This window comes from Rattus norvegicus, chromosome 5, assembly GCF_021556685.1.
Source record: "Rattus norvegicus strain SHRSP/BbbUtx chromosome 5, alternate assembly SHRSP_T2T, whole genome shotgun sequence".
NCBI lineage: Eukaryota > Metazoa > Chordata > Mammalia > Rodentia > Muridae > Rattus > Rattus norvegicus.
The window spans coordinates 172,834,547-172,859,546 of NC_141538.1; the positions used below are offsets into that span (position 1 = coordinate 172,834,547).

The following is a 25,000-nucleotide window of genomic DNA, read 5'->3' on the forward strand; positions in this document are numbered from 1 at the left end:
GTCACAGGGGAGAAGAGGTTGAACCTAGAGAGAAGGCGGTTGCTTGGCATTTGGAGGCTGTTGAGGAAGGTGGGGCAGGAGGCAGCCAAGTGGGAGGGTCAGCAGAGGCAGTCCTCCTCTATCTTCCTAATGCCTGGCTGGGCTTTAGGTCCTGAATCACCTCCCGGGGACTTGGGCCTGCAGGAAGCACTAAATTCTGGGATTTAGTGCTTATGCATGCCATTGTGCCAGAGTCCGTGTTGTTTCTGCTCCTGTTGTTTCTGCTCCTGCGGGCTTTGCCCTGGGGTGTGGTATGTAAGATGCTCAAGTGGTACCAGCTGGAGAGTGAGGTGATGGGTCCATAAGTCACCCACCTACCTTTCCTCTTGTAATAGAAAACAACACCTTAAACCACCCATTCACTGGACTCCCCAGCAATGAAAACACATGCAAATAGCTGTGAAACTCTTGCCATCCCCTGACCCTAAGCCTGGAGCACACCCCAGTCCTCAAGCTACTTTGCAAACTCCAGCAGGGCCACCTGAGGCAAAGGGTTTGGGATGGAGGCACAGTTCACCCAAGGCCCACTGAGGGGCTCCTTTCCTGGGAAAGATCCCCAGCCCAGGTGTCCACAAGCTTGGGGAGTATGCACGTCTACACCACCCCGACTTGATGTAGCCACTCTCCTGTTAAGTCTGGTCTCAGCTGAAATCACCCAAATAGCCCCGATAACGCACACTTGGGTTCTACCAACAGGTACACAGTGCCACAACTCAAGCCTCAAATCAGGCTTCTGTACCAGTAAGTCCGACTCTTCAGCCCGCGATTACTCTCAAACCTCATCTCAGTAAATCTTAAGAAAGCCACATCCCTCTCTACAAGGAGTCGTTGGCCTATCTGTGGGGTTCCTCTTTCCATCCTTCATCCAGCCCTTCGCAGGGCCCTGAAACCTACACGCACTGCCTATTGACTGGAAACAGCCTCACTTCTGCAGGTGAAACCTCTCTGAGACCTCTCTGGCCGGGCACTTGGTGCCCCCTCCTTGTGTCCTTTTGATCTGTCAGATAGGTTTCTCAGCCCTAGTTCATAACACTCTATCTTCTCATTCCTTTGGTCAGACATAAAGTGCCATCCTCCACTGGGCCATTCGTTCACCACCTATGCTAAGAGGCTTTCCAGCAGTTGTGGCCCCAAATTCACTCTTCTAATGAAATCTTACAGGAAACTCCAGAATAAAGCAGGGTTTCTGAGCCCTGGACCTGCAGCCTAGGAGAGCATCAGATCGAACTACTGGAAAACTCTCCTCACAGATCGTTTCACCCTCTCCTCAGGAGAGCTCTGGCCCGAAATACTTTCTACTCAACTTTGGCACTGTCTGTAGCACCGTAGTCTCTGTGATGCTAGCTCCCCTAGGACCAGGAATAGGGTTTGAGTTCTAAGCTCCAAGGGTAGGGTTTGACGTAGAAAGGCAAGAGAACTTAGTTGGGGAGCCCAGCACAGGCCATATATGATGTTATTTCTCCACCGCTAGTGAAATGAGCCAATTCGATCCAGATTAGATTATATTAAATGCAGGTTTATTGAGAAGCGGTTCTCAGGCAAGTTCACTGGCCCTAAGGACCCAGACCAGGGAAGTCACCATGGGGAGAGAGGGGGAGGGGAAAGAAAAAGAGAGAAGGGGTGCACACATGCTGAGAGAGAGAGAGCAAGATCGAGAGACAGAGACAGAAAGACAGAGACAGAGAAGAGACTAAACTATCTGGATTATATAGGGAGGAGCCTCTGAGGGGAGGGCAGCCCAGCCCCTCCGCTAGAAAATTCAGGGTTGTGGGTAGGGTAAGCCAGGTAGAGACGAAGGCTGCAGGGAAGATTTGGAGAGAAGGCCTGCTTTGATGTGTAAAATATGTACCTCAGTCTCTAGTCCTGGGGTCCTAACCATCTTCTGTTTGCCTCAGGGTCCCACAGAAAAGTGCCAGAAAACACGTACCCCAGGCAATACCCAGCATGATGCTATTGGACATGTTGTTTCAGCCCTGGAATGTCCCAGGGTGCTGTACAGGAAGCACAGACACCAGGGACTTGGAGAAGTGGGCCCCACTGGTAGTAGGAACCCTGGGCATGAGCTGGCAGAAGCTTCCAGTGATCTTTGGAAATTTGCTGTATGTAGCCTTTGCCTACCCCCTTTCACCAAGCAGAAACCCTGAGATCTGCCACTGTAGAGGTCTCAATAGGCACATTTTTTCAGTGCTCATATGGGGCTCTAGTCAGCTCTGGGCAACACTGGAGTGGGGTTTGAGGTCTGTTGGGCCTAGCCATGGGAAAAGGAACTAAGCAGGCAGCCTGGCCCCACCAAACCCCAGTCAGTGTCTGAGCCCCCTGCAGGGGCAGGATGCCTTCAAAAAAACAAAGAGCCTTTGAGGCTCCAGACCAGTGGGGGGAGGGGAGCACAGGCTACTGGAGTTATTTTGGGATCTTTAGACAAAATCATTCAGCCTAGACTGCCCCAGCAGGCTCATGCCTAGGAATGAACAGGATGCTGGTCCAGGCTTACCCCTTTGGGCTCACACCCTACGAACATACAACCACATATATGAGCCAAGACATTAAGTACTCCTGTTTTCCAGCATTCGCTCAAGCTTGAGGGCACTGCATCTCCCACCTGACACACTAGACATTCTTTGTGTAGCACAAAGCTTGTCCCTCACTCCCAGGCACAATGGGTGTGGCCCTATGCTCTGGTTCTTCTCAGGACTAGAGGCAGTTGGGGGACGGGGCCTAGAGAAGGGTCCCAGTCCAGCTACTGTTAGCTCACTGGTCCCATTCTCTCGCAGACGACCCTTCTACCTTTCTAGATAGCCTTGGCTCCCTTAGAAAAGAAGGTAAAGAGTTAGGGGTTACAGGACTGAAAGGAGCCCAAGGAAAAAGCTGCCTTTCCAGATATTTAGCACACATTCAATTCCCCAATGCACAGGTCTCACCCGGCAAGTAGACATGTCTCACTCTCACCTGTTCTCTTTGGTTGTGGGTATTTCTAGGCTCAGGTACAGAGGTACCTGATGGGCTTAGCTTGGCTGCCCTCGTCGGGGCAGGGCCATATTATCCAGCCTCAAACTGCACCTTGCCTTTTCTCTCTCTCCAAGTCCCCTCAGCCTTAGATAATAAGCACTTCACAGCAGGACAGAGGTACTCAGCCTGGTCCACTGCCAGCATGAAGGGGCCTCTGGAGTTCCTCTTGCTAGCTTCAGGCCTAAGGTGTGCCCACCCACACACCTAGACAGTCATCCTGTTCCACAGGGTGGCTAGATTAAATTAAAATTTGAGACACAATAGGGCTTTTAGGCAGCCAATAAGCTACCAGATTGTCTTTCCCCTTTCCTTGGCTGGCTAGGCTCTTCCACCCAGGCTGTTCCCACAAACTAAGTACACCAGTCTGACCTTCAAAAGACATTTTGGTGGTTTCAAATGAAGGTCAGATGGGTAGAGTGAAATTTGCACATCAACCAAGTAATGTGTGAGGCCAGAGTGGTCAGAGAGTTTAATGGAGATTCTCAATCTTTTGAATTTTGGAATCCCACCAGGGACCAGAATGACCAAGAGCTGCCCGCTGAGCCGGTACAAGCGAAAAGGCAGTAAGGGCAGGGACATTCATGCAGTCTCTTCTGCCCAAACCCTGCTTTGCCAGGCCCTGCCTATCTCCAGAAAGAACCGGAAGAACATGTGATCCGTGCTTGGTGAGTCAGGAGACCTTGGCATCCCTGATTAATACTCCCTGAGTAGGTGAGAGACAACAGAAATCGGGGAAGGGTAAACACAGCAGGGGTTCTATGGCCCCAAGCCACAGGCTTAGTTCCAGAGGGCTTCATGGAGGGGATGGGCAGCCAGGTATTAGGGATGAGAAGCTAAGGCAGAAGAGGGACAGAGGACCAGAGATGCAGGAAGGAGGGAGCAGAGACAGACCCAGAAAGGAATGAGGCTGGGGCAAGCAAGGAGTGCTTGAGATCAGCAGATAGATAGGAAGGGCAGCCCAGAAAGGGATTAGTTTGCTTTCTCAGCCAGGGGGACAGGCTGCTGGAGATGGTTTTTAGTACTTTCTTTGCCTCACACACACAGCATCTTATCTACCAACAACCACCTACTGTTCCTTTCATTCACCTTTTTCTCAGCTCACTGCTTCTTGAGAGGCCAGCATAACACCAGCAAGACTGCTGCGTTGGCAGCCACAGCAGATGCCCCATGAACCCTATAGGGGATGGCTGTGGAGTGGTGGTGATTTGACCCATGTGAGAAGGAGGAGCTGATGGAATCAATGATGGGTGACACCACAGGCCACCCTAAGCAGACAGACACCTCAACCCTTCTACCACTATGGTGTCTGTGCTGTTCTTCTATATGTGCTGGAACCTCACTCGTGGGTACAGGAGCCTGCACAGGCATAATGCTAGCCTCTATCTTCTGGGACCTAGAAAGTGATGGTCAAGGAAGCTCTCAAACTGACCTCATGCTAGCAACAGATGGGGGCAGAGGGGAGAAAGGGTTGTGTCAGCCTCAGGATCTAGCAGGCTTGTCAAGGTCAGTGACCAAGTTTTGTGGTCACAGCAGCTCACCAGACACATCCTCATTTTAAATGTTTGCGATCTACCTCAGTCATTCCTAGAGGCAGAGCTAACAGAACCAACAGCAGACAGATGCCGGGACTCACATGCCCATGAGGACAGCATCTAGGCTCTGAGCACTTATATATAAACCCAGAAAAATCAAGGCAGTGAGAACCACCCCACCCCTGACCTGAGCATACACATCTATATAAAGTTCACACAGCTGGAAACAGCCTCAGCCTTTGACGACTGAGCCTACGAACTTCCCGGCCTCCAGGCCTGGGAGAGGCCACCTCTATTCCCTAGTAAATTGCCCCTGCAGGGGGCCTTCCTCAGAGGAAATTCTCAGGGTTGGTGCGCAGGAAGGGAGGGGATGAGATCCCTTTATCCCTGGATCCTCCACCACAGATCTTATCAACTCTCCCAGCTTCCAACATGGGTCACACAGGCCCACTCCTGGGTCCCAGAAGGAGGTACAGGGGGCATAGGGCTCTCTTCTTGTTGGTGACTGCCCCAGTGCTTGGGTCTCTTTCTTGATTCTGAGGTAAACAGCTGGTCTGAGTCTCACAGGAGGAAGACAGCTGTTCATCACTTCTGACTTCTGCCTCCCAGGCATAGCAGACAGGCATAGGAAGCAATAGAGGGTCCTTACCAATCAGGAATACAAGGACTCTCCTGAACCTCTGTGGTCCTGAGTGTGTCCTCCACCTCCTCTCTATTTTCATTCTGTTCTCTCTTACTTTAACTTGTAGGAACTGCTGAGTGGATTGGGTTGGGGTAGCCTCAGACCTGGGTCAACACCCCAATCTCCCAATTCCTCAGGTCTGTAATAGAGGTCCCATACCCACAGGACTGCTGTGAGGGCTCAAGCATGTGGAAGCAGGCTTTGCTCTGTCCAGAAAAATCCATGTAGACAGAAGTGGTTTCAAAACACCCCTCCCCATTTCTCATTCACAGAAGCCTTCGTCCCTGGATCCTCCCCCACAAATCTTATCAACTCTCCCAGCTTCTCTGGATAGGGGTGGAAGAGTAAGATGGGGATAGAAAAAGACAAAAGTAACTTCCACCAGCTCAGTCTTTCTTACTGCCTACGTAAAGGGAGGCCACTTCCACAGAACCGATAGTATCCTGCCTGTCGCTCACCTATAAGCAAGCACTCTTCTTGCAAAGCCCACCCAAGGCTGCCTTGAGCCCAGAGATGAGACAAGCCCATTCTTGCAGCCGACTTCCTACCAGAACTTCTTGGCATGGAAGAGAGGCCTTTCCCTACCTGGGCAGGCCCTTCTCTGGGCGAGAAGCAGTAGGCCTAGCAAGCAGCCTCCAGCTCTAGCAGCCTCCAGCCCAGACCTGCCTTGGGGCGGAGCCCTCAAAGGACTCTGGGTGGGGTTGTAGAGTAGTAGAGAACCTGGAGTCCAAAGGGAGAGCCACCTCCCGCTTCAGCGGAAGGAATGTGGGGGAGGTGAGGGGAAAGAACATAGCAATGGGAGTCTAAGTGTAGCCTGGAGGGCAGTCCTTCCAACAGTCTGACAACTGTCACAATATCCTAGGCAATCCCAGTGCCAGAAGCCAGCCTTAGTTGCTCAGGCTGCTCCAATCCACTGCCTTGGGACCTGGAGCCCTTCTACTCTATCCTTCTAAAAGTCCTGGTCTAGCAGAGAGTAAGGACGGAAAGTATCTGGCTAGCTTAGGCCCAAGAGTATAGTCACCAAGACCCCAGCTTCAGAGATGGGAAGGGCCAGGCTGGTCAGGTGCCAGGCTCACTCAACCCTGGCCCCCTGCCCTGTCCTTGTGCCAGGTGCTGGCTGGAACAGACAACACTTCCTTTCTCTGCTCCTGGCTCTTGGTGGGGAAGTGCAGGTCCCCAGCCAAGCTTGCGTCTCTCCTGGGGGGCTTCAGAGAGGGGCCAATCCAACTTTCTCTAGAGATGGGGCGAGGATAATAATGGGCCTATCTATGCTCAGTAAAAGGATTCTCCACTTCCCTGACACAACTTTGTCAGAGTGGTCCCTTTCCAGAAGGAGCAGCAGCCACTCCTGCCCAAAGGTGATGGGAAGGGAAGGGCACATACCTGCCCCAGTTATGCCAGGAATGTGGCTCCCCAGGCAGAGGACCAGAGGAGCCTTTCTGGGGTGGGGGAGGGGTTGGCTGGCGGGGGCGGGGGGGGGGGTAGTTCCTGGAGTGAATGAGAGGTCAGGAGTGGCCCAGATTTCACCCAGTTCCCAATGTGAGTGGGGCAGAGTAGGAGACCTGGAGGCAGAACTGGACGTCAGATTGGAGGGTTGAGCTTGCTGAGGATCTAGGATGAGGTTCAAAAGCCTCAGATCCCCTACAGATCAGGAAATGGACCCAGTTTCAGAGCGGGCAAGAGATGTCTCATTTCTATCCTAGATCCTAAGCCCTGACAGCTCCTTGGCACCCTACTTACCCTGCGGCACTCTGGTCTGCTTTCAAAACAGATTCAACATACCATTTCAGCTTCTTACAATGGTGCCCAGGCTCCTTTCCCTACCCCATGGTACCTTTCACATACCTCAAGGAATCTCTTCACACCCCCTGTCTCGTCTACTTAGGAGTCTTCAGTCCCATATCTGTCATCCTGCCCCTTCCCACCCATCCTAGCAGCTACTCCTGGGCTCCCCACGGGTAAAATGCTGGTCTGTGAGTCTTAGGAGCTAAATATCCCTAAGCGTCAACCATACCCAGGTGCACCGGAGGGAGGCACTTTCCATGATTCTTCTTCCTAGTGGTCCTGCTCCAAATTAGGCTCTGCCAGCACCAAAGCCAGAGTGTAGCATGGGCATAGCTGGCTTTGTTGAGATGCTAAACCTTGTTCTGCACAGGGTGAACACCCTACCCTGACCTCTGATCTCAGGGGAAGTCCTCAGTTACTGAGTCACAGAACCTCAGGCTACTAGATACACCTGGCTACTAATGATTCACCCTCTTGGTCTTGTAGGGACAAAGGACTATGGTTCCTCCTCAGATCCCTAAACACCCCAAGTTGACTTATCTACCTTTGGCCTCATATATACATCTTCCCCCACTTTTCCTGCCCCCAATTTCCCAAACTACAAACTTCCATAGTAGAATTAGAATCTCTGGTTCTTCTCTACATAGGGTCTCAGAGCCCAGAAGCTGGCCATATCTGGCTGAGAGGCCACAGGGTTTCCCATTCTGGTCCTGCCCCTCCTATACTGATTCCCCTAAGGGACAGGGCTCTAGAGATACCACTCAAGAGTCAAGCCAGCATCAGAGCAGAAAGATACAGGCGATTTAAGACTTCTGGACCGACAGATGTATCACATCAGAGGACCAGAAGTCATGACCCTTGCCATTGCCCTGAAAAGGAAGTTTCTTCCCCAGCCTTACAACCCTTCCAGTCAGCCATGAGGGAACAGAGTGTAGTAGCAAGGGGAAAAAGCATTCTTTACCAAATTTACCCCCAAAGGTGTCAGTCACCAACTGGGGATGTTCTGAAGAAGAGAGAGGGAAGACCTGGATGGCTAAGTAATCCTATTCACCTTCTAGAGGATGGCAGCATAATCCCACAAAGCTGTTCCACAAACTTCCTCTGGAACACACGGAAGAGTTCCCAACCTTCCAATCCCCTGTGCCTAGCCAATCCAACCAGATGTTCAGACTTCCGGAGGAATAAGATAAGCGATGTGCATTCACCTGATCCCAGCTTCCGTAGAAAAGGATCTTTCAAGGGGGAATGTAGAGTGCCGAGGAAAACGAAAGACAAAGCAGAGACACCTGTCTCTTTTCAGGACAGCAGCTTGTTTGTTTATGGCTCCAAGACCAAACAAAGATTAGCATCAGAGCTTGGGGTTGTTTTAATCTGGGTGGCTAGAGATGGGGTTAGGGGCAATAACGCTGCATCACAGGCAGGCAGCAGGACGAAGCTCTCCTCTGCACCTCACCCAGTTCCCATAAATTCTCTGTCACTATCAGCGAGCCACTGGCCCTTAAAGGAACACCCTCACCACGCACCTTCTACACAGAACTCCACCTCTTCCAGGTTCCGCAAAGTGATCCGCATAAGGCTGGAGTTAAGCATCAACTCATTCTTGTGGGCTGGCCACATGTAGGGTGGTGCCGGGTTCACAAAAAAGATTCTAGTGTCCCCAGTGGACACCTGGTTGTCGCAGATGAGGGGGTCTCCAAAGCCACCAATTACCACCTTGTTGCCACCATCCAGCAGACTCTCCTGGGCCACCACATCTTTGCCTTTCAAGTACCGCCACACTCGGACCTGAGCAGACATGGAAGTAAAAGTGTATTGGTTAGGGTTGCAGACTGGCACCTGGACCCTCCCCCTCTCTGATCTCATTAGCTCAAGCCAATGTCCACAGTGGACTCCAGCCTTGGGCAGAGATGGTCAAAGGCTGCAGTGCAGTAGACACCTACTGGATTTGGTGATACAGAAGAAGGCAAACCTTACAAAATTCCCACCCCAGGTTTAACCAGCCCAAGTTCAACTCTAAGGGTCCGGTCAGGACTTACCACTCAGGACAAGACCCTTTAAGGTGAAAGGACTTAGGAGCAAGATCCCAGCTGGGATCTTCACAACAAATCCCCCAGGAAGTAAAGACCCACTTCTTTCCTCCATAGTCTGCCTGAGTCTGTGCAGCCAAAGCAGCTCTGAACCACGAAGTCAAGTTTGGGCAATGCAAGTTGGCCCCACCCTCCACCTTCTTATTTGGGGCCCCGAGGGCACCCTTTCTGACTGACATGGCTGGAGGATGCAGCCAGCAGTGCCCACAGGACAAGACCCAGAGCCTAGACACTTTTTGGAAAGGATTTCTATGGAGAAGCCCCTTATTCAGGTGCTCTGGGGATTTGGGATTCTGGAATGGAGGGAGCAAAAAAAGACAATGGGCAGCTTTTCCACCTGCCTAGCTTGTGCTGGGCACCTAAGAATTGCAGCACCTAAAGAACTTCATCTACCTGCGCTGCCCCCAACCCCCACTATTGTGGGAGATAACCCAAACGGGGGAAGCTCACAGTTCTCACACCTCCCCCACCCCAGCCACACCCAGGAGCAGCGGGGAGGAAGTCGGGAAAATCCTGCAGGGACTTGGCAAAGTGCCTTGGCTGGAAGAGGAGGGGGCCCAGCGGGGGGATCCCATGAACACACGCTACTCTGAAAGAAGTCACCATCCTTCTCATTCCCAAAGAGTAAGAACAATCCTATTTCCCGTGAAGTGTCTGAGGGGCTAGGAGAACCAGCAACGGATATTCTGAGGGTATCGACCCCATACCTATTCCAAGGTGCTCTCAAATTCAGCTTTAGTTGAAATAGAGCTGATTCTTCTACTGTATGGTAGGGGAAACCCAATTCTTCCAGCAGTGGTATTGAGCACCTGCCCCTGCTCCTCGCGCACGGGAGACTCAGCCACAGCCCTTTGCCCATCTCTCTGCTCCTGCTCCCGGGACACGCATTCACTGCAGCACCTTACGCAGGCTCCTCGGACTTGCGGATTAGACTACGCACCCCCTTACTCTCTGCAGACCACTCCTCGCCCTGGTAGAGGCCTCCCTCACCACAGTTCGAGTTCGTTCCCACCTCATGCCTCCCCAAACCCTATTCCTTTCTTTTGGCGAGAATGTACACTTGTTTCCAACAAGAGAAAGGGGCTTTGGACAGGGGTGGGGGCAGGCAGTACAGCAACTGGGGCCTGGACACCATGAAAGGAACCACAGCGGCCCCGTAGTAACTTTCGCCCTGAGCTGCAGAGTTTTCCGGGACCTGATGCCCCACCCGGAGGCTTGGCGGTCGCCAAGGGAGCTCCAGCTGGGGCTGCAGAAACGTTTCGGGCTCGTTCCCACGGCTTGGGGCCGGGGTCCCAGCGGGGCGGCCGGCACGCGAAGGGCGGGCCTCAGGGACGGGAACCACGGGGGAAAGAGCCCCTGGCTAGGATTCCAGAGGGCTGGGTCTCGTGGGGTCCTGTCGGGGCCCACCTTGCATGAGTACGTGTGCTGCACCGGGTCCACGTTGAGGATCTCCTCCACTGTGCCGGTGAGCACCACATTCGCCTCCTCCTCGCGCCGCTCCAGGGCGCGCTCCGGGCACGTCCCGCTGGCGCCCGGCAGGGTTCGCGCGGCCACCACCAAGAGCAGCAGCGGTGGCAGCAGCGGGGCCCGGGAACACAGCCGCAGGCTGACCATGGCGCAGCCCAGAACGGCGGAAGGGAGCCGGGAGAGCGCGCGGGCCGGACCGTGCAGGGGGCAGGACAGAACTGGACCGCAGCAAGGCGGAGGAGGTGGGAGGGCGGACGGCGTGGGGGCGGGCCGGGGGCGGGAACTGGGCAGCACCGCCCCTCCCCCTGGGAGCTCAGCCCGTCCCCCCGCTCCCTACGACCCGCGCGGGCAGCGAACAAAGCCCGGAGACTGCGGCGCCGAGCTGGGGCGGGGGCCTCGGCCGGGTGGGTGGCGGGCCGCCTTGGGGGAGGGGAAGGCGTGGCGCCGGGGGCCCCTCCCCCGTCCGCCTAAACTGTCCTCCCACCAGGAAATGCAGCTGAAATCAGGTTAATGTATAATCGAGGGGCGACGTGCTGGGAATTCCAAGGGGCTCGCCCGGGCGCCAAGAGCCGCAGGGCTCTCTGGACACGAAAGGATAGCGGAGCTGGACCTCCGGTTCCCCAACCCCTTGGGTCGGCCTCTCGCTAGGACTGCTCGCTGAGCTCCCCGCGGCCGTACGGGTACCACCACAGCCTCTACGACAGCCCAGCAGGGCTACGCCCCCTGCCGATGGCCGGTCAGCGGTGACTGTTCAGAATTGCGCTCAGACCTGTCCACCAGGCCCCTGGCTGGGTAAGGCAGCGGGATGCACCTTGTCTACCTAGAGCTGTCTTCTCTAGTCTTGCTACAGAACTTACCACGTTCCCGCCCCCCTCCCTTTCCCCCAGCGCTTCCCCAGCTTGGCCTAGCAAGGTACATGGTATAAACTGAGGCCCACGGGAGCCAGGCCAGCGCTAGACCTACAGAAGGTTGAAGGAAAGAGAGAAGACATTGTTCTGTCTTCCAAAGACTGTGTATGGGCCATAGGCCGTTGAACCAGAAGCCATTGGGAAGTGTGAGTGGCAGAACCTCTTCCTCCTGAGAGACTCCACCACCGGGACCCTGCCAGGATTCAAGGAAGGAAGTGGTCAAGGAAGATTTGAGGTCACATCTACACTGTGGGCTCCAGCATTACTAGATCTGGGGTCACCTAATCTGGATAAACACAAACACACCAACCAGAAGGGGGTCTTCTGAGTCTCCGTTCAAATTCTCTTTCTCTCTCTCTCTCTCTCTCTCTCTCTCTCTGATTTATTTATTTTCTATATCTGAGTACACTGTAGCTGTCTTCAGACACACCAGAAGAGGGCATCAGATCCTATTACAGATGGTTGTGAGCCACCATTTGGTTGCTGGGATTTGAACTCAGGACCTCTGGAAGAGCAAGTCAGTGCTCTTGACCACTGAGCCATCTCCCAGCCCCGTTCAAATTCTCTTAAAAGTCTGAAGGGCCATAGAGGTACTTGCCCTGACTTGTTTGTGTCTTAAGCCGACTCAAAGGCTTGTGATAGAGGAAAAGACAAGATAAAGAACCATCAGGCAGGAAGGGGGTGAAGCTTTTTCAAATTGGGTACCTCCTTTCTGAGATCTGATTTCCTTTGTGGACAGATGAGCCCCCAATCCCAGGTGCCCATCTAATCTGCCTAAGGTAGCCTCTTTATAGCCCCGATGAGGTGGACTTGCTAACCACCATGTCCTAAACAGCAGGTGACTGATTTGAGTAGTGAGACCCTGTCCTTCCCTCTGTGGTCTACTGCAACTGGGACTGGGAACACCCATATCAGCCTCCTTCACAGCTTACCCAGATAGGTCCAAGAACATTCCTTCACTGTTTCCAAAGGATCTGAGCAGTTAACTGGTCCTATTAGAAGTCTCATCCTGTTACTGGTAGGAACTGACCTGATGTGTCCCTGAGCCACATGTAGACTTGGGGAAGTTTTTAGATGCTGGCAGAGGCTCAGGACTGGGTCCCAGTAAAAGTATCTTTCTCCAGAAGTGAATTAATCACCCAAAGGGTCCTCACTAGGCTCTAACTGTGAAATCCTTGTCTTTTAACTTGGCAACCCAGAGCCTTGTCACCATGGAAAGAAGGCATTTCTGAATGGGACAAGCAAACAGAAAGCAGAACTTTTTATTGTATTGTCTTTTATTACCTACATTGGCTCTGGATAGGGGCCTTAGAAATAGTAGTCCCCTCCCCCCCTCAGGCGCAAATTCATGATCACTGTGCAGTGGGGTGTTAGGCCATACTCCCCCAGTGGCTCTTTGTCCTCCATGGGCCTTCCGTTGAAGCTCAGCCAGAATTGGTCTTGGGAGACTTGCTCGTGCTGGGACACCTGCCTCATAAGCACTTCCACAGTCTGTGTCAGCTGGACCTCATAGACATTGCTGCGGCCCCTTTCATTCCTCACCAGGATGCTCAGAGGATGGCTGCAGTTCTCTACCATCAGCATGACTGTGCTGCCAGAACTAAGGCCCTGCCTGATAAGGGCAACACCATCCTGTAGCATTTCACCGCTTTGGTGGGCCAGGCGCTGCTGGAAAGCTGGCACACCACTCTTCTGAGCAACCTGCTTCTTCAGTTCTGACAGCATCATGGAGTTTGTCATGGACACCAGGAACTCCTTGCCCCCCAGCATCTTCACCTTTAGGTTCCAGGTCTGCAAGAATTACATGGATTTAGTAGTGGTTCTCAACCTTCCTAATGCTGCGACTCTAATAGAATGCTTCTGTTCTTTAATACAGTTCCTTGAGTTGTGGTGACCCCCAACCATAAAATTATTTTCATTGCTATTTTGTAACTGTGATCTTGCCGTATGCAGGATATCTGCGAGAAGGACCTCCTGTGAGAAGGTCGTTCAGGCCCCCAAAGTGTTCATGACCCATGGGTTGAGAACCACTGGCTTAATAACTTTGGCTGGGAGTTACCACATGCAAAGCACTGGTCGTAGGGCCAGCCCCCATGTCCCACATCCATCTTCTCCTCAGGGAGGACCATCCAGTATTGTATGATACAGAGGCCTCAGTTTTAAAGGGTCAGCCTCCCACAACCATCAGATTGTTTCAGTTCACCCACAAAGATATCCTTCTGGGTCCAGCCCTAAGGGATCTAGGGCTGATAACTGAGCAAAGAACCCAACTCCACCCCCAGCCCCCAAGTGAGCTTTGAGCAACTTTATTCTGTCCCTACACTGAGGCTATTCTGCCTCTGAAAGACCCTATCGAGGAATAGAATAAAGTCAACTAGAATGAAGCCCATCTGCCTCTGCCCCAAATTGGACTCACCATGGCTGTAGGCTTTAGCACTAGGTCCCCTGAAACTAAGGAGTCTGCTTCTCTCTGCTTCTCTCAGCTTCTGGCTGCTGGCTCTCACAGTCAGAGAGACTCACTGGGTCAGCTCTCTTAAAGTCTGAGCTGTGGATGTGAAGAGGCGGAGTCTCTGGGCTCCAGAGCTGTTTCTGTTTCGGTTTCCTTTTCCTGAGGCACACCTTAAATGGATGAGAAAAGCAAAACTGAATGAAAAGAAAAGTGTAGTTGGGAAGAAAAGAGACAGGCTCTTAAGGGTCAAGTCTGTAATTTGACGTGTGCCCTAAAACTCCCTAAACTCCCAGCACTTCAGGTCCTGCGTAAGGCATGTAAAAGTCAGAACAGGAACTAATAGTAGAAAACGTATTTGCCATTTGTTAGCTTGGAAATTAGTTATCTTGGAAAAATGTTATAATAATAAAGAAACTACATAACATAGTAACAATCAGAATTACCCAAAGATATTGGTTATTAGTTTAGAACAATAGTTTTCAAAGCATAGGGAGTTGGGGTAGGGGGGGTTGTAGGAAGCATTTCTATCCTGTAATAGTTTATTAAGACCTTATTGTAGCTGGGCAGTGATGCATACCTTTAATCTTAGCCTCGGGGAGGCAGAGGCAGGTGGATGTCTGAGTTCAGGGCCAGCCTGCTCTACAGAGCAAGCACCAGGACTCTGTCTTGAAAAGCTAAGAGAAGAAACAAACAAACAAACAAACACTATTGCTTACGTAAAGATACATTGAGTCAGATGAGTTTGTTTTTTGAAGTAGTCTTGCTATGTAGTCTATGCTGACTTCAAACTCACTTTGAAATTGGCCTTAAACTGGTCCTTCTGTCTCTTCTGCTTAGGTTCTGAGATTTTAGTCATTTTCGGCAGTGCTGGGGATAGAACCCAGAGCTTCGTGAATGCTAAGTAAGTGTTCTAACAATTGAGTTATATACTTAGCACCCAGGTTTTTCTTAAGGTTTAGTTTTAATTATGTTGATATAAGGTATTAGGGGGGCGTTGTGTATATGTGAGTGCAGGTGCCCTTGAAATTTAGAAGGAACTGGGTATATAAATTTTGTTTATCTATTTTGCATATAGGTTCTTGTACATGTAGAGGTCAGAGATTAATGTCGAGTGTTTTCTTCAATCACTTTCCACATAGACATCACTCCAGCCCAATATTTAAAAGAAAATTAAAGAAGTAGGATCTTTTCTTTCTTTCCAATGCCTGTATAACAAAGACAGCCCATTTCACAAGTTAAACCTTAATCATTAGTATGGCAATCATAGAGGGGATGTGGTTCTTGAGGTTTCTTCCCTCTATGTCCCCTGCTTGTCTGATGTCTGCAGGAGGCAGAGGTTCAGGGGATTCCACACAGACTCCTTCATATGGCTCAACATAGGTCCATAGCTGCGAAAATTACAGCCCAGCCTTCTTGTCAACCCCAAGACAGGGACTGACTCTTGTATAGAAGGCATGGGTATGTGTATCTGGGGTGTTGGAATACTACATTTCTAGAATACTCTGGGAGTGCCGTACCTGGCCTCTTGAAAACATCCATCTCTCCGAAAAATCAGTTGTGAAGACTTTGAAACTACTCAGTGGAAGTGGCATTTTCAAGCTGAAGGTGATGGTTCACTCCCTTAGTTCCAGCACTCGGGACGCAGAGGCAGGCAGATCTTTGTGAGTCCAAGGCCAGCCTAGTCTACAGAGTGAGTTCCAGGACAGCCAGGGTTACACAGAGAAACCTTGTCTCAAAAACAAACAAACAAACAAACAAACAAACAAACAAACAGTGCCATTTTCTCTAACCCAACAAGCTAGCCTCTTTCTGTGGCTAACTAAAGCAGATTTGAACCACCAGGAGGGTGTCCAGCCCCTACTGTGCTCTCAGGCCACCTCTATTGAGTGAATACATGGAGGCAGCTGGCAGGCTATGCTGTGCCTAGTAACTAGGGCTTGCAGTGTAACTCAGAATGAAAACAGTAGCAACCATTAAAATATTAGTGGCCCTGTCTTTTTTTTTTTTTAAAAAAAGGATTTATTTATTTACTTTGTATATGAGTACACTGTAGCTGTCTTCAGTGAGGGCACCACTGAACACCAGAAGAGGGCATCGGATCCCATTACAGATGGCTGTGAGCCGCCATGTGGTTGCTGGGATTTGAACTCTGGACCTCTGGAAGAGCAGTCGGTGCTCTTAACCACTGAGCCATCTCTCCAGCCCGGCCGTTTTTCTTATTCTCCTTTCAAAAAAAAAAAAAGATTTTGAATTTGCCGTAATTTTTGGGTGTGTGTGTGTGTTTTGAGACAGGGTCTCACTATGTAGCTCTAGCTGTCCTGGAACTTACTCTCTGGATTAGGCTGGCCTCAAACTCACCAAGCTCTTCCTGCTTCTGTCTCTTGAATGCTACATTAAAGGCATGTGTAACTTGCCCTAACTTTTGAGTTCTTCTTTGCTGGACTTAGCAGTGGGGTAATTCAGAATACATCATTAGCACCATGACATCATCCCATCTGGTTTCTGTCACCACTGATATCCTTACATTGCATGAAGTTGTCCTTCCACTGCCCTGTGATATCAGCTGATGTCACCTATCAGATAGGTGAGCAGAACCAGTTGACCTCCCTCTAGTCGCGGTGGCTGGTGTTGGTTCATCTTTTTACCAAAGCTTGTGCCAAGGCTTCTGTGTTTGTTACAGGCTCCTTGCTGGAAACAACATTGCACATGAGCAAATGATTTTCAGCTGAGCAGACAAGTGGCTGTCTTGATACTGCTAGAGTCTTGGGTAGGACTGCGAGGAGACGCAATGACTCCTGGCTTCGCAGCCTTGAAAATTTGTTTTCTAGTCTTTGGAGAAATTTCCTAAGAGGTGAACATGAACTTCATTCCATATCCCCCAATGCTTCCTTTCCGAAAGTAAGTGAGCCAGGAGCTCCGCCCCGCCCACTTACTTCACCACTCTAACCGCAGAGCTCCTTTTGGTGCACTGCCCTTAGATAGTGGACTTCAGCGTCGGTTCACGTTTGTAACCCCGGTCTTCCTGGGGACTGGTTACACGTAACAACCGGAGAGGGCGGGCCTCAGGCCGGACTGGAGTCTGGCCCTCCTATTGGCTGGGAGGAGTGTGGGAACTGAAGTCCAGAAGCATTCACAGGCCCCGCCGCTGCCCCCCCCCGCGCCCCCCCCCACGCCTTATTTAAGCACGCAAATGCTCGGGCTCGAGGTTCACTCTTTTTTCTTTTTTCTTTTTTTTTTTTTTTTTTTTTTCCGGAGCTGGAGACCGAACCCAGGGCCTTGCGCTTCCTAGGTAAGCACTCTACCACTGAGCTAAATCCCCAGCCCCAAGGTTCACTCTTGTAGGTGCTCGCCCACTCTGTGCTCACTTGGGCGCTAGGTGCACTGTGGAAAGCCGAGCGTCTCAACCCTGGCCTGGACTCTGACCAATACCAGCTGGACCCCCAGATAAGTAAGACAACGCTGCCAAAACCCCTGCAAGGTTGAGGAAGGGACAGTGGAACACTGGACTCAACCACTACTCCGCCTAAATAGTCCTCCAAGTTGGAGAAGGGGCGGCGAGCGCGCATCAACGCAAGCATGGTCCTGCTCCAGACCATCATTCAGAACGCGCGCACAGGAAGGATGTGAGTGAGGGTTAGGATGAAGCACTCAAAGAGTCCAGTTCTCAGGGCTTACTGTGGCCCTCAGAGCCTAAGATAGGGTAACTCTCTGGCTTGCCACCCATCCTGCACTCTTGCCTCCAGAGCTCCCAGCTCACAAAACTGGGGACAGCTGACATCCTGGAGATGACCATAAGATATCTGAGAACCAACATGGTCGGGTGACAGCTGTTGTGTAGGTGACGCTGCGTGGAGGTGAGATATGTGTAGGATACTACTGCAAGAACAGATTCCCACTCTTGCTACTCCCTGACCCTGACCCTGACCCTGACCTTGAGATCTCAGCAAGATCCTGTAAGTCCTGGGCTCTTTTCAAAGAGTGCGTTACTGAGATGTTTCCTGGCGGAATGTGAGGATGTCCCAACCGGTGGCCTGTGCTCCTGCTTACTTAGCCACCTGGCAGCCCACCTGTCCCAGCTGGAATCCAGGTGCTGCTCCAGGTGCTGATAGCTCTGCCTCGGGGCTTTTCTGCTTTTCATAGTGTACGTGCAGAAGCTTTGACTACAGCTGACTCCAATAACCTTTTACTCTGGGCCTCTGGGCCAGAGCTGAACCCGGAGGTTATAGAGGTGGCCAAGTGTGGCTTGTCCTACTACTGCAGGCTTGAGGCCTAGACTGTACCAGAGGATACTTATTTAGAGAATCTAGTGGCACTTTTGTTTTGTTTTAAACGGTATGGTTCAGTAGCACTACGTCCTAGCTCTGGCATCCCTGACCCAGGTCATTTCCCAAGCCCTTTGTCTAGCCAGGGCATTTACAGATGTGTATACATCCCCTCATACTCCAGGGTTGGCTTTGCTTTGGTTAGTGGTGGAGTCTGCAACTGCCCTCAAACATAATAGGTACCCCCAAGAGGGGGCAGCCAAGAAGATGACAGTCACCAAGTTGTCTCAATGCAGGAAGGTGATTGGGGAGTATTGGGGGACGATTCTGATTTAAAACTCTCTCTGTGTGTGTGTGTGTGTGTGTGTGTGTGTGTATAATGTATGTATGTGCCAGTATGTATCCATGGACAAACAGCAAAGACACTGAATGTCTTCTGCCAGAGGTGGGGTGCGGTGGTGATGAGGGTGGTCCATGCCTTTCATCCCAGTGCTTTCAGGAGGGAGAGGCAGGCAAATCTCTGAGTTTGAGGCCAGCCTGGTCTACAGATCAAGTTCTAAGACAGCTAGGGCTACAGAGAAACCCTGTCTCAAAAAACAAAAACCAAACCAAAGTCCAAAATCAAAACCAAACCGAACCAAAACAAAACAAAAACCCCAAAAACCCCAAACACCCCAAACACCCAAAACTCTCATTGAACTGAAAGGTGAGCCTCTTATATAGGCTGGCTGGCCAGTGAGCTCTCAGAATTTGTCGATCTCTGTCTCCTATCTCTTGTGCTGGGCAGTCATGTCTAGCTTTTTACATGGGTTTAAACTCAGTTCTCCATGCTTGTAGAACAAGAGGTTTTACCCACTGAACCATCTCCTTAGCCGTGGTACTACTGGGCATGGTGGCACATACCTTTAATCTATGCTTAGGAAGCAGAAGCAGGTGGATCACTGTGAGTTTGAGGCCAGCCTAGTCTGCATAGTGAGTTTCAGGCTAGTGAATTTCAGGCCAGCCAGGGATGCACAGTGAAACCTTTTCTTTAGGAAAAAAAAAAAAGATAAATTTTCCTCTCTTCTTGCATCATTCCTAGACTCGAGTGTACAGAGTATCTGTTATTTACTGTATGGAAGCCTCACCTGCCAATAAAAAAGCTTATGGCCAGGGTTGGGGATTTAGCTCAGTGGTAGAGCGCTTGCCTAGGAAGTGCAAGGCCCTGGGTTCGGTCCCCAGCTCCAAAAAAAAGAACCAAAAAAAAAAAAAAAAATCTTATGGCCAATGAGCTAAGGCAGAAAGTAGGAGGTAGGACATCTGGCAGAGATAGAATTCTGGGAAATAAAAACAAGAGAGTGGCTAGAGAGATGGCTCGGTGGTTAAGAGCTCCGACTGCTCTTCCAGAGGTCCTGAGTTCAAATCCCAGCAACCACATGGTGGCTCACAACCATCTGTAATGGGATCTGAAACCTTCTGGTGTGTCTGAAGACAGCTACAGTGTACTCACTCTACAGTGTACTCACATACGTAAAATAAATAAAAATCTTAAAACAAAAAAGAAACAAGAGAGATTCACCCCAGAGTGCTGAGGAATTGGAGGTAAAAAGAGGAGGGGAAACCAGCCACATAGATGAACTCAGGTTATAATAAAATTGAGTCATGCGCTAGTTGGAGAGCAAGCCAAAGCTTGTGGCCCAGGCCTTTATTAATAAATAAGTCTCAGAGTCGCTATTTCTGGGAACTAAGTAGTCGGGAGGAAAACCTCAACACTCAAGAGAGACTCATGAGGAGTCAAAGACCTGAAGCTCATCCAGCGGGAGAAGGTTGGGGTTCCTTTCTGCATTATCCTGATCACTGGCATCTGGATGCTACTGAAGACACCAGGCACAAAGGCTAGGACACTCATACCCCACAAAGGCACCACTGTGCTGCTTATGTCTCTTTATCCTCAAGAGTTGCAGCTGAGTGCCGTGATTTCCTTGTGTAAGGGGTGGGCCCATCTCAGGTTTAGCCTGCAGAGTCTTGTGAGTGGTATGGAAGCTACACCCAAGCCACCATGAAGTAAGGCAAGGAACTCGGTCACAGGTTGATCCACCACCTCCTTCAACAGGCTATCCCTGGAGACCCTTGCATCGAGCTGCATATGCCTTGGAGAAATCTCAGTGAGCCTTGGCTAAACTTGTCACTTCTGCTTCCCTACTGCTTTTCATCATCCTGAATTTCCAGGGGCTGGAGCCAGTGATCCTGAACCTATGCACCACATGGGATACATGCTGTAACCTTCAGACCTGCGGGAGGAGGACAATGGTAGGAAGGAACGAACTGGAGGATTTTCTTAGCAGGAGAGTCTGTGTGGGAGGTGGGGAACTGCTCACTGCAGAAAGGTATACAAGGAAAGGGGAGTTACTCATATCTAGGCTTCACCTTCAGGAGGTGGGAGGGGGTATTTTCTGTGTGGCCAGGGGAAGAAGTGTCACCTGAGAGGGCACGAGGAGGTGGGTCATATTGGCTCTGTAGTGAGAATTCTGGGATTTTGGTTTCTTTAGGAAAACACAGAAACAGTGTAAGAATATGTTTTGTTTTAATCTCAGATGTGGAGATGTGGGGCTGTTTCACAGCAGTTGACTATGACTTGCCTTGTGCTCTAGCAGAGGTGCGATTTTGCCAGCTGCAGATAGTTTCCGTGGTTGTGTGACACTTGGAATTTTGGAGAATTTCAGACGGTTTGTAAATGCTAGGGCCCTGAGAGGCAGGGTGGATTGGTTGTTGGTCATTGTTGATTGAGGTTTATTAAGTAGTTGTACACACAAAAAAAGAAATTATATATCCTGCCGGTGAAGATCAAACTTGTCCCAAGGAACTCAATTCCTAATTAGCAGGAAGTAGTCTAACCATAACATCACCCCCCTTAACACCTGACTTTATTCAGAAAGCTCTTCCCTTTCCTCTAGATCTTTTTTTCTCTCTTATCTAGTCTTAGTGGGTTAAAAGGTGCAAGAGAGAAGAACCCATAAAGTAGTCAAAGGCCAGCTACTGGACCCCTTCCAGAAGAAATGCATTCGGAAAGAGTGGTAATTCTCCTAAGCAGACCCTAGCCTAACTGCCACACTTCTTGTCTTCTGTAGTTTGTTCTGGACACCCTTAGCAAAGGGATCAGTTGATGCTGGCCTCCAGACCTTGGCACAACCGATGGCATGGTGGAAGTGCCATTTGGGCCATGAAACTCAGCACATAGATACCACCTACCAAAAATAAGAACAAAGACCCAATCCATCAAGTTCCACAGTTATTGGGAAGTCCCCAAATCTACTAACCTTGCTTTTGGGCTTTTGTAATTCTACTCTGTCTGAGATGTTTCAACCCAGAATTGTGTGTGTGTGTGTGTGTGTGTGTGTGTGTGTGTGTGTGTGTGCGCGCGCCTGCGTGCATGCTTAAAAACTCAATCTGAGAAAGGCGTGGGAATGCAATGGGGTCTTGAACATCCAGTGTAGTCACTGGCCAGCTAATAAAGGCTTTCTAGTGACTTGAACCCATTTCTTTAAAATTTTATTTATTTATTTTATTTATGTGAGTACACTGTCACTGTCTTCAGACACACCAGAAGAGGGCATCAGATCCCATCACAGATGGTTGTGAGCCACCATCTGGTTGCTTGGAATTGAACTCAGGACCTCTGGAAGAGCAGTCAGTGCTCTTAACCTCTGAGCCATCTCTCCAGCCCTTAAACCCATTCCTTAGTAGTCTTCTCTCATGGATTCATTACAGCAACCAAGGGGCAACACATTCCTTTGATCCCAGAACTTACTTCTACAGAAAATAGACCAGGCTAGAACCACCTGTCAATAACAATGGTGGAGTCTAAGCTGAAGCCACACCAGGTCTTCCTATCCTGAGAGACTCTGAGTAGCCACTGTCAGCAGAGCCAGTCTTTGATATCTCCCATCAGGGACTGTGAGATCATAAAGGTTTTCCATTTCCAGTGACTTAGTTTTTGTTATGAAGATAATCTCTATATAATCCATTAAGAAAATGTAAAGAACAGAAGCTGTGAACACTAAAATACTCCCTGAAGGTTGTATTACAGGCCTAAGATCACCTAGAGGCCATGGGGTATGAACGAAGTCAGAGGGCTCGAATCTGGAACAGCTCCTCTGTGATAACTAGAGAATAAAGATGAAAGGACCACTTAATCAGTAAAGCACGAGACTCTTAATCTCAGGGTCATGAGTTCAATGATGGGAGCACGAGCACTTTCTGTGTAGTTACCACAGAGATGTAGCACGGAGCTGGTGGTTCAGATGTACGTTTTGGGCTGCTATTAGCAGAAGGCCTGATGTATGACCGTGGAGGTAGGAGGGTAACATAGGGGTACTTGGCCATCATCACAACTTGCTAAGCAGTCACAGGATGAAGTCACCTGAGTCAACAGGTAGCTTCCCATCTACAGAATAGGAAAATGGATGTACTGGTTTCATTTAAGGAATTTCAATCAGGTATGGTAGAACACACCTTTGATCCCAGCCCTTGGGAAGCAGAGGCAAGAAGATCTCTTTTGAGTTTGAGGCCAGCCTAGACTACATTTTGTATGTTTATCTCAAAAAACAAAAAAGTAGGGGCTTTAGCTGTGTGTGTTGGGACACACCTTTATTTCCAGCTCTTAGGAGGTGGAGGCAGGAGGATCTCTGTAAGCCTAGTCTATTGAGCTCCATGCCATTCCAAGCTATATACTGTGACCCTGTCATGTCATAGAAAAAGAAAAAAAGAAAAAGAGACGGTAATAGCTCTAGCTATGGGTGGTGGCATCCACTTGGGTTTTTGTTTTTGTTTGTTTTGAGGCAGGCTCTCACTGTGTAGCTCTGGCTGTCCTGGAATTTACAATGTAGACCAGGCTGGCTTTGGACTCTCAGAGGTCTTACTGCTTCTACCTCCCAAGCTTGATGACACACATTTGTAATCCTAGTACTTAGGAGGCTAATGCCGGAGGCTCTCAATTCTGAGGCCAGCTTTAACTACAGAGTCAGACCTTGACGGAGGGGGAGGGGGAGGGGGAGGGGGAGGAGGAGAGGCTTTACAGGAGATATTTTTAAAAATGAAACGATAAAACTACAGACTAGGAAGAACACTGCAAACCACATACATAAGGGCTTTACCCCTTGGACTATTGCACCACTAGAAGGTAGTGACACAGGCCTTATGTAACAGTTTCCTTCTAGATTGAAACATTCTGATGTGCATGGAAGCTCTTTAAACAGGAAGTAAATAACTCAGAGCTTCAGGAAGTTCCTGAAACTGACCAGATTCCCTAGATCTCTCCTGCCAGAGTAAGCTGAGAGTCCCCTTAGACTAGCAGAGACAAGCTGCAAATAAGATGCTAAGACAAGCTGAGCTGCGGAAATCTCTCAGACCAGACCAGTAGCCAAGAAGACACAGTTCAGCCAAGCTTCAAAGACTCGGAAGAAGCAGAAACCAGCCGAGCTGCTTGGAAGAGGTTTTGGACCATCTGAAGCACCCAGAAAGGACACTCTCCAATCTGTTAGGCTGCCTGCAGGCTGTGTAGTATGCTCCAGTTCCTAGCTTTGTGAGCCGTCATCCATGCTGGGGTGGGCTTTGGTAATGCAATTAACTATCTGAGTGCTGTCAGTAACCCCATTAAAGCTCATTGGTTTATCAAGTTGGACTCTGGTGGTATCTAACTTTGGTCTGTTCCTATCTACGGTCAATATGTGTGTGTTGTGTCTCTCCAGTAAAAGTTTTGTCACACGACAGCCAGTGAGTTAGCTCAGCTGGTGAGGGTGACTGCTTCCAAGACTGGGGATCTGAGTTTCATCTCTGGCACCCAAATGGCAGGAGAGAACCAATTCCAATATTTGTCCTCTGACCTCCACATGCATGCTACAGCATATGCATGTCCACACATACCTACAAAACAAATAATTGTAAAAATTGCTAAGCATGGACAGGGTTTCTATTGCTATGACAAAACCCATGACCAAAAGCAAGTTGGAAGGAAAGGGTGTTTTTGGCTTATATTTCCACAGCACTTTTATCATTGAAGTCAGGACAGGAACTCAAACAGGGCAATATCCTGGAAACAGAAACTGATACAGAGGCCATGGGGGTGGGGTGTGTGTGGCCAGTGCTGCTCACTGGCTTGCCTCCTATGGCTTGCTCAGCCTACTTTCTTATGGAACCAAGGACCACTAGCTCAGGGATAGAACCACCCATAATGACCTGGACTCTTATCAATAACTAATTAGGAAAATGCCTTACAGCTGCTCTTGTGAGGGTATTTTCCTCAGTTAGGTTTCCCTCCTTTCACATAACTCCAGTCTGTGTGTCAAGCTGACCAGCTTAAGCAATGGTAGTCCACACGTTTACTCAGCATTTACAAGGCGGTTCTCTGAATTCATCAGCCTGGTCTGCATAGCAAGTTCCAGACTAACTAGAGCTACACAGGGAGACCCTGTCTTTAGAAACTGTAGAATTCGGGGCTGGAGAGATGACCCAGTAGGTAAGAGTACTGGCTGCTTTTCCAGAAAATCCGGGTTCAATTCCTAGTACCCACATGTCAGTTTATACCTGTCTATAACTCCAGTTTCAAGGCTTTTGACACCCTCACCAGGCAAAACACCAAGGAATATAACATAAAAATAATTTTAAAGGGCTGGAGAGACGGCTTAGTGGTTAAGAGCACATGACTGCTCTTGCAGAGGACCTGAGTTCAATTCCCAGCAACCACATGGTGGCTCACAACCATCTGTAAAGAGATCCGATGCCCTCTTCTTGTGTATCTGAAGACAG

General features: G+C 50.0%; 2 protein-coding genes and 1 long non-coding RNA gene across 12 annotated transcripts in view; all 3 read right to left on the minus strand.

The window, feature by feature from the left end:
• The window catches only part of Agrn (agrin), a 32,808-nt gene extending 21,990 nt beyond the window's left edge, over positions 1-10,818 (minus strand). For 9 of the 10 annotated variants that reach the window (XM_087660473.1, XM_087660471.1, XM_087660469.1 and 6 more), the window contains exons 1-2: positions 10,539-10,818; positions 8,568-8,829 (exon numbers count right to left, since the gene is read on the minus strand). In XM_087660473.1, the coding sequence (XP_087516599.1) occupies positions 8,568-8,829; positions 10,539-10,745 (469 nt within the window). In that variant the 5' untranslated portion in view covers positions 10,746-10,818. 10 annotated transcript variants of the gene reach the window in all.
• A 1,957-nt stretch (positions 10,819-12,775) lies between these two features.
• Isg15 (ISG15 ubiquitin-like modifier) lies at positions 12,776-14,061 on the minus strand. Its single transcript, NM_001106700.1, is given in 2 exon segments — positions 12,776-13,297; positions 13,923-14,061. Coding segments are annotated over 2 exon segments (486 nt in total). The 5' UTR covers positions 13,926-14,061; the 3' UTR covers positions 12,776-12,814.
• A 1,411-nt stretch (positions 14,062-15,472) lies between these two features.
• On the minus strand, positions 15,473-16,640 carry LOC148006203 (uncharacterized). Its single transcript, XR_015620575.1, has 3 exons — positions 16,480-16,640; positions 15,987-16,179; positions 15,473-15,638 (listed from the first exon to the last, which is right to left on the minus strand). It is a non-coding gene; the product is annotated as an uncharacterized LOC148006203 (long non-coding RNA).
• Between the last annotated feature and the right edge of the window lie 8,360 nt (positions 16,641-25,000).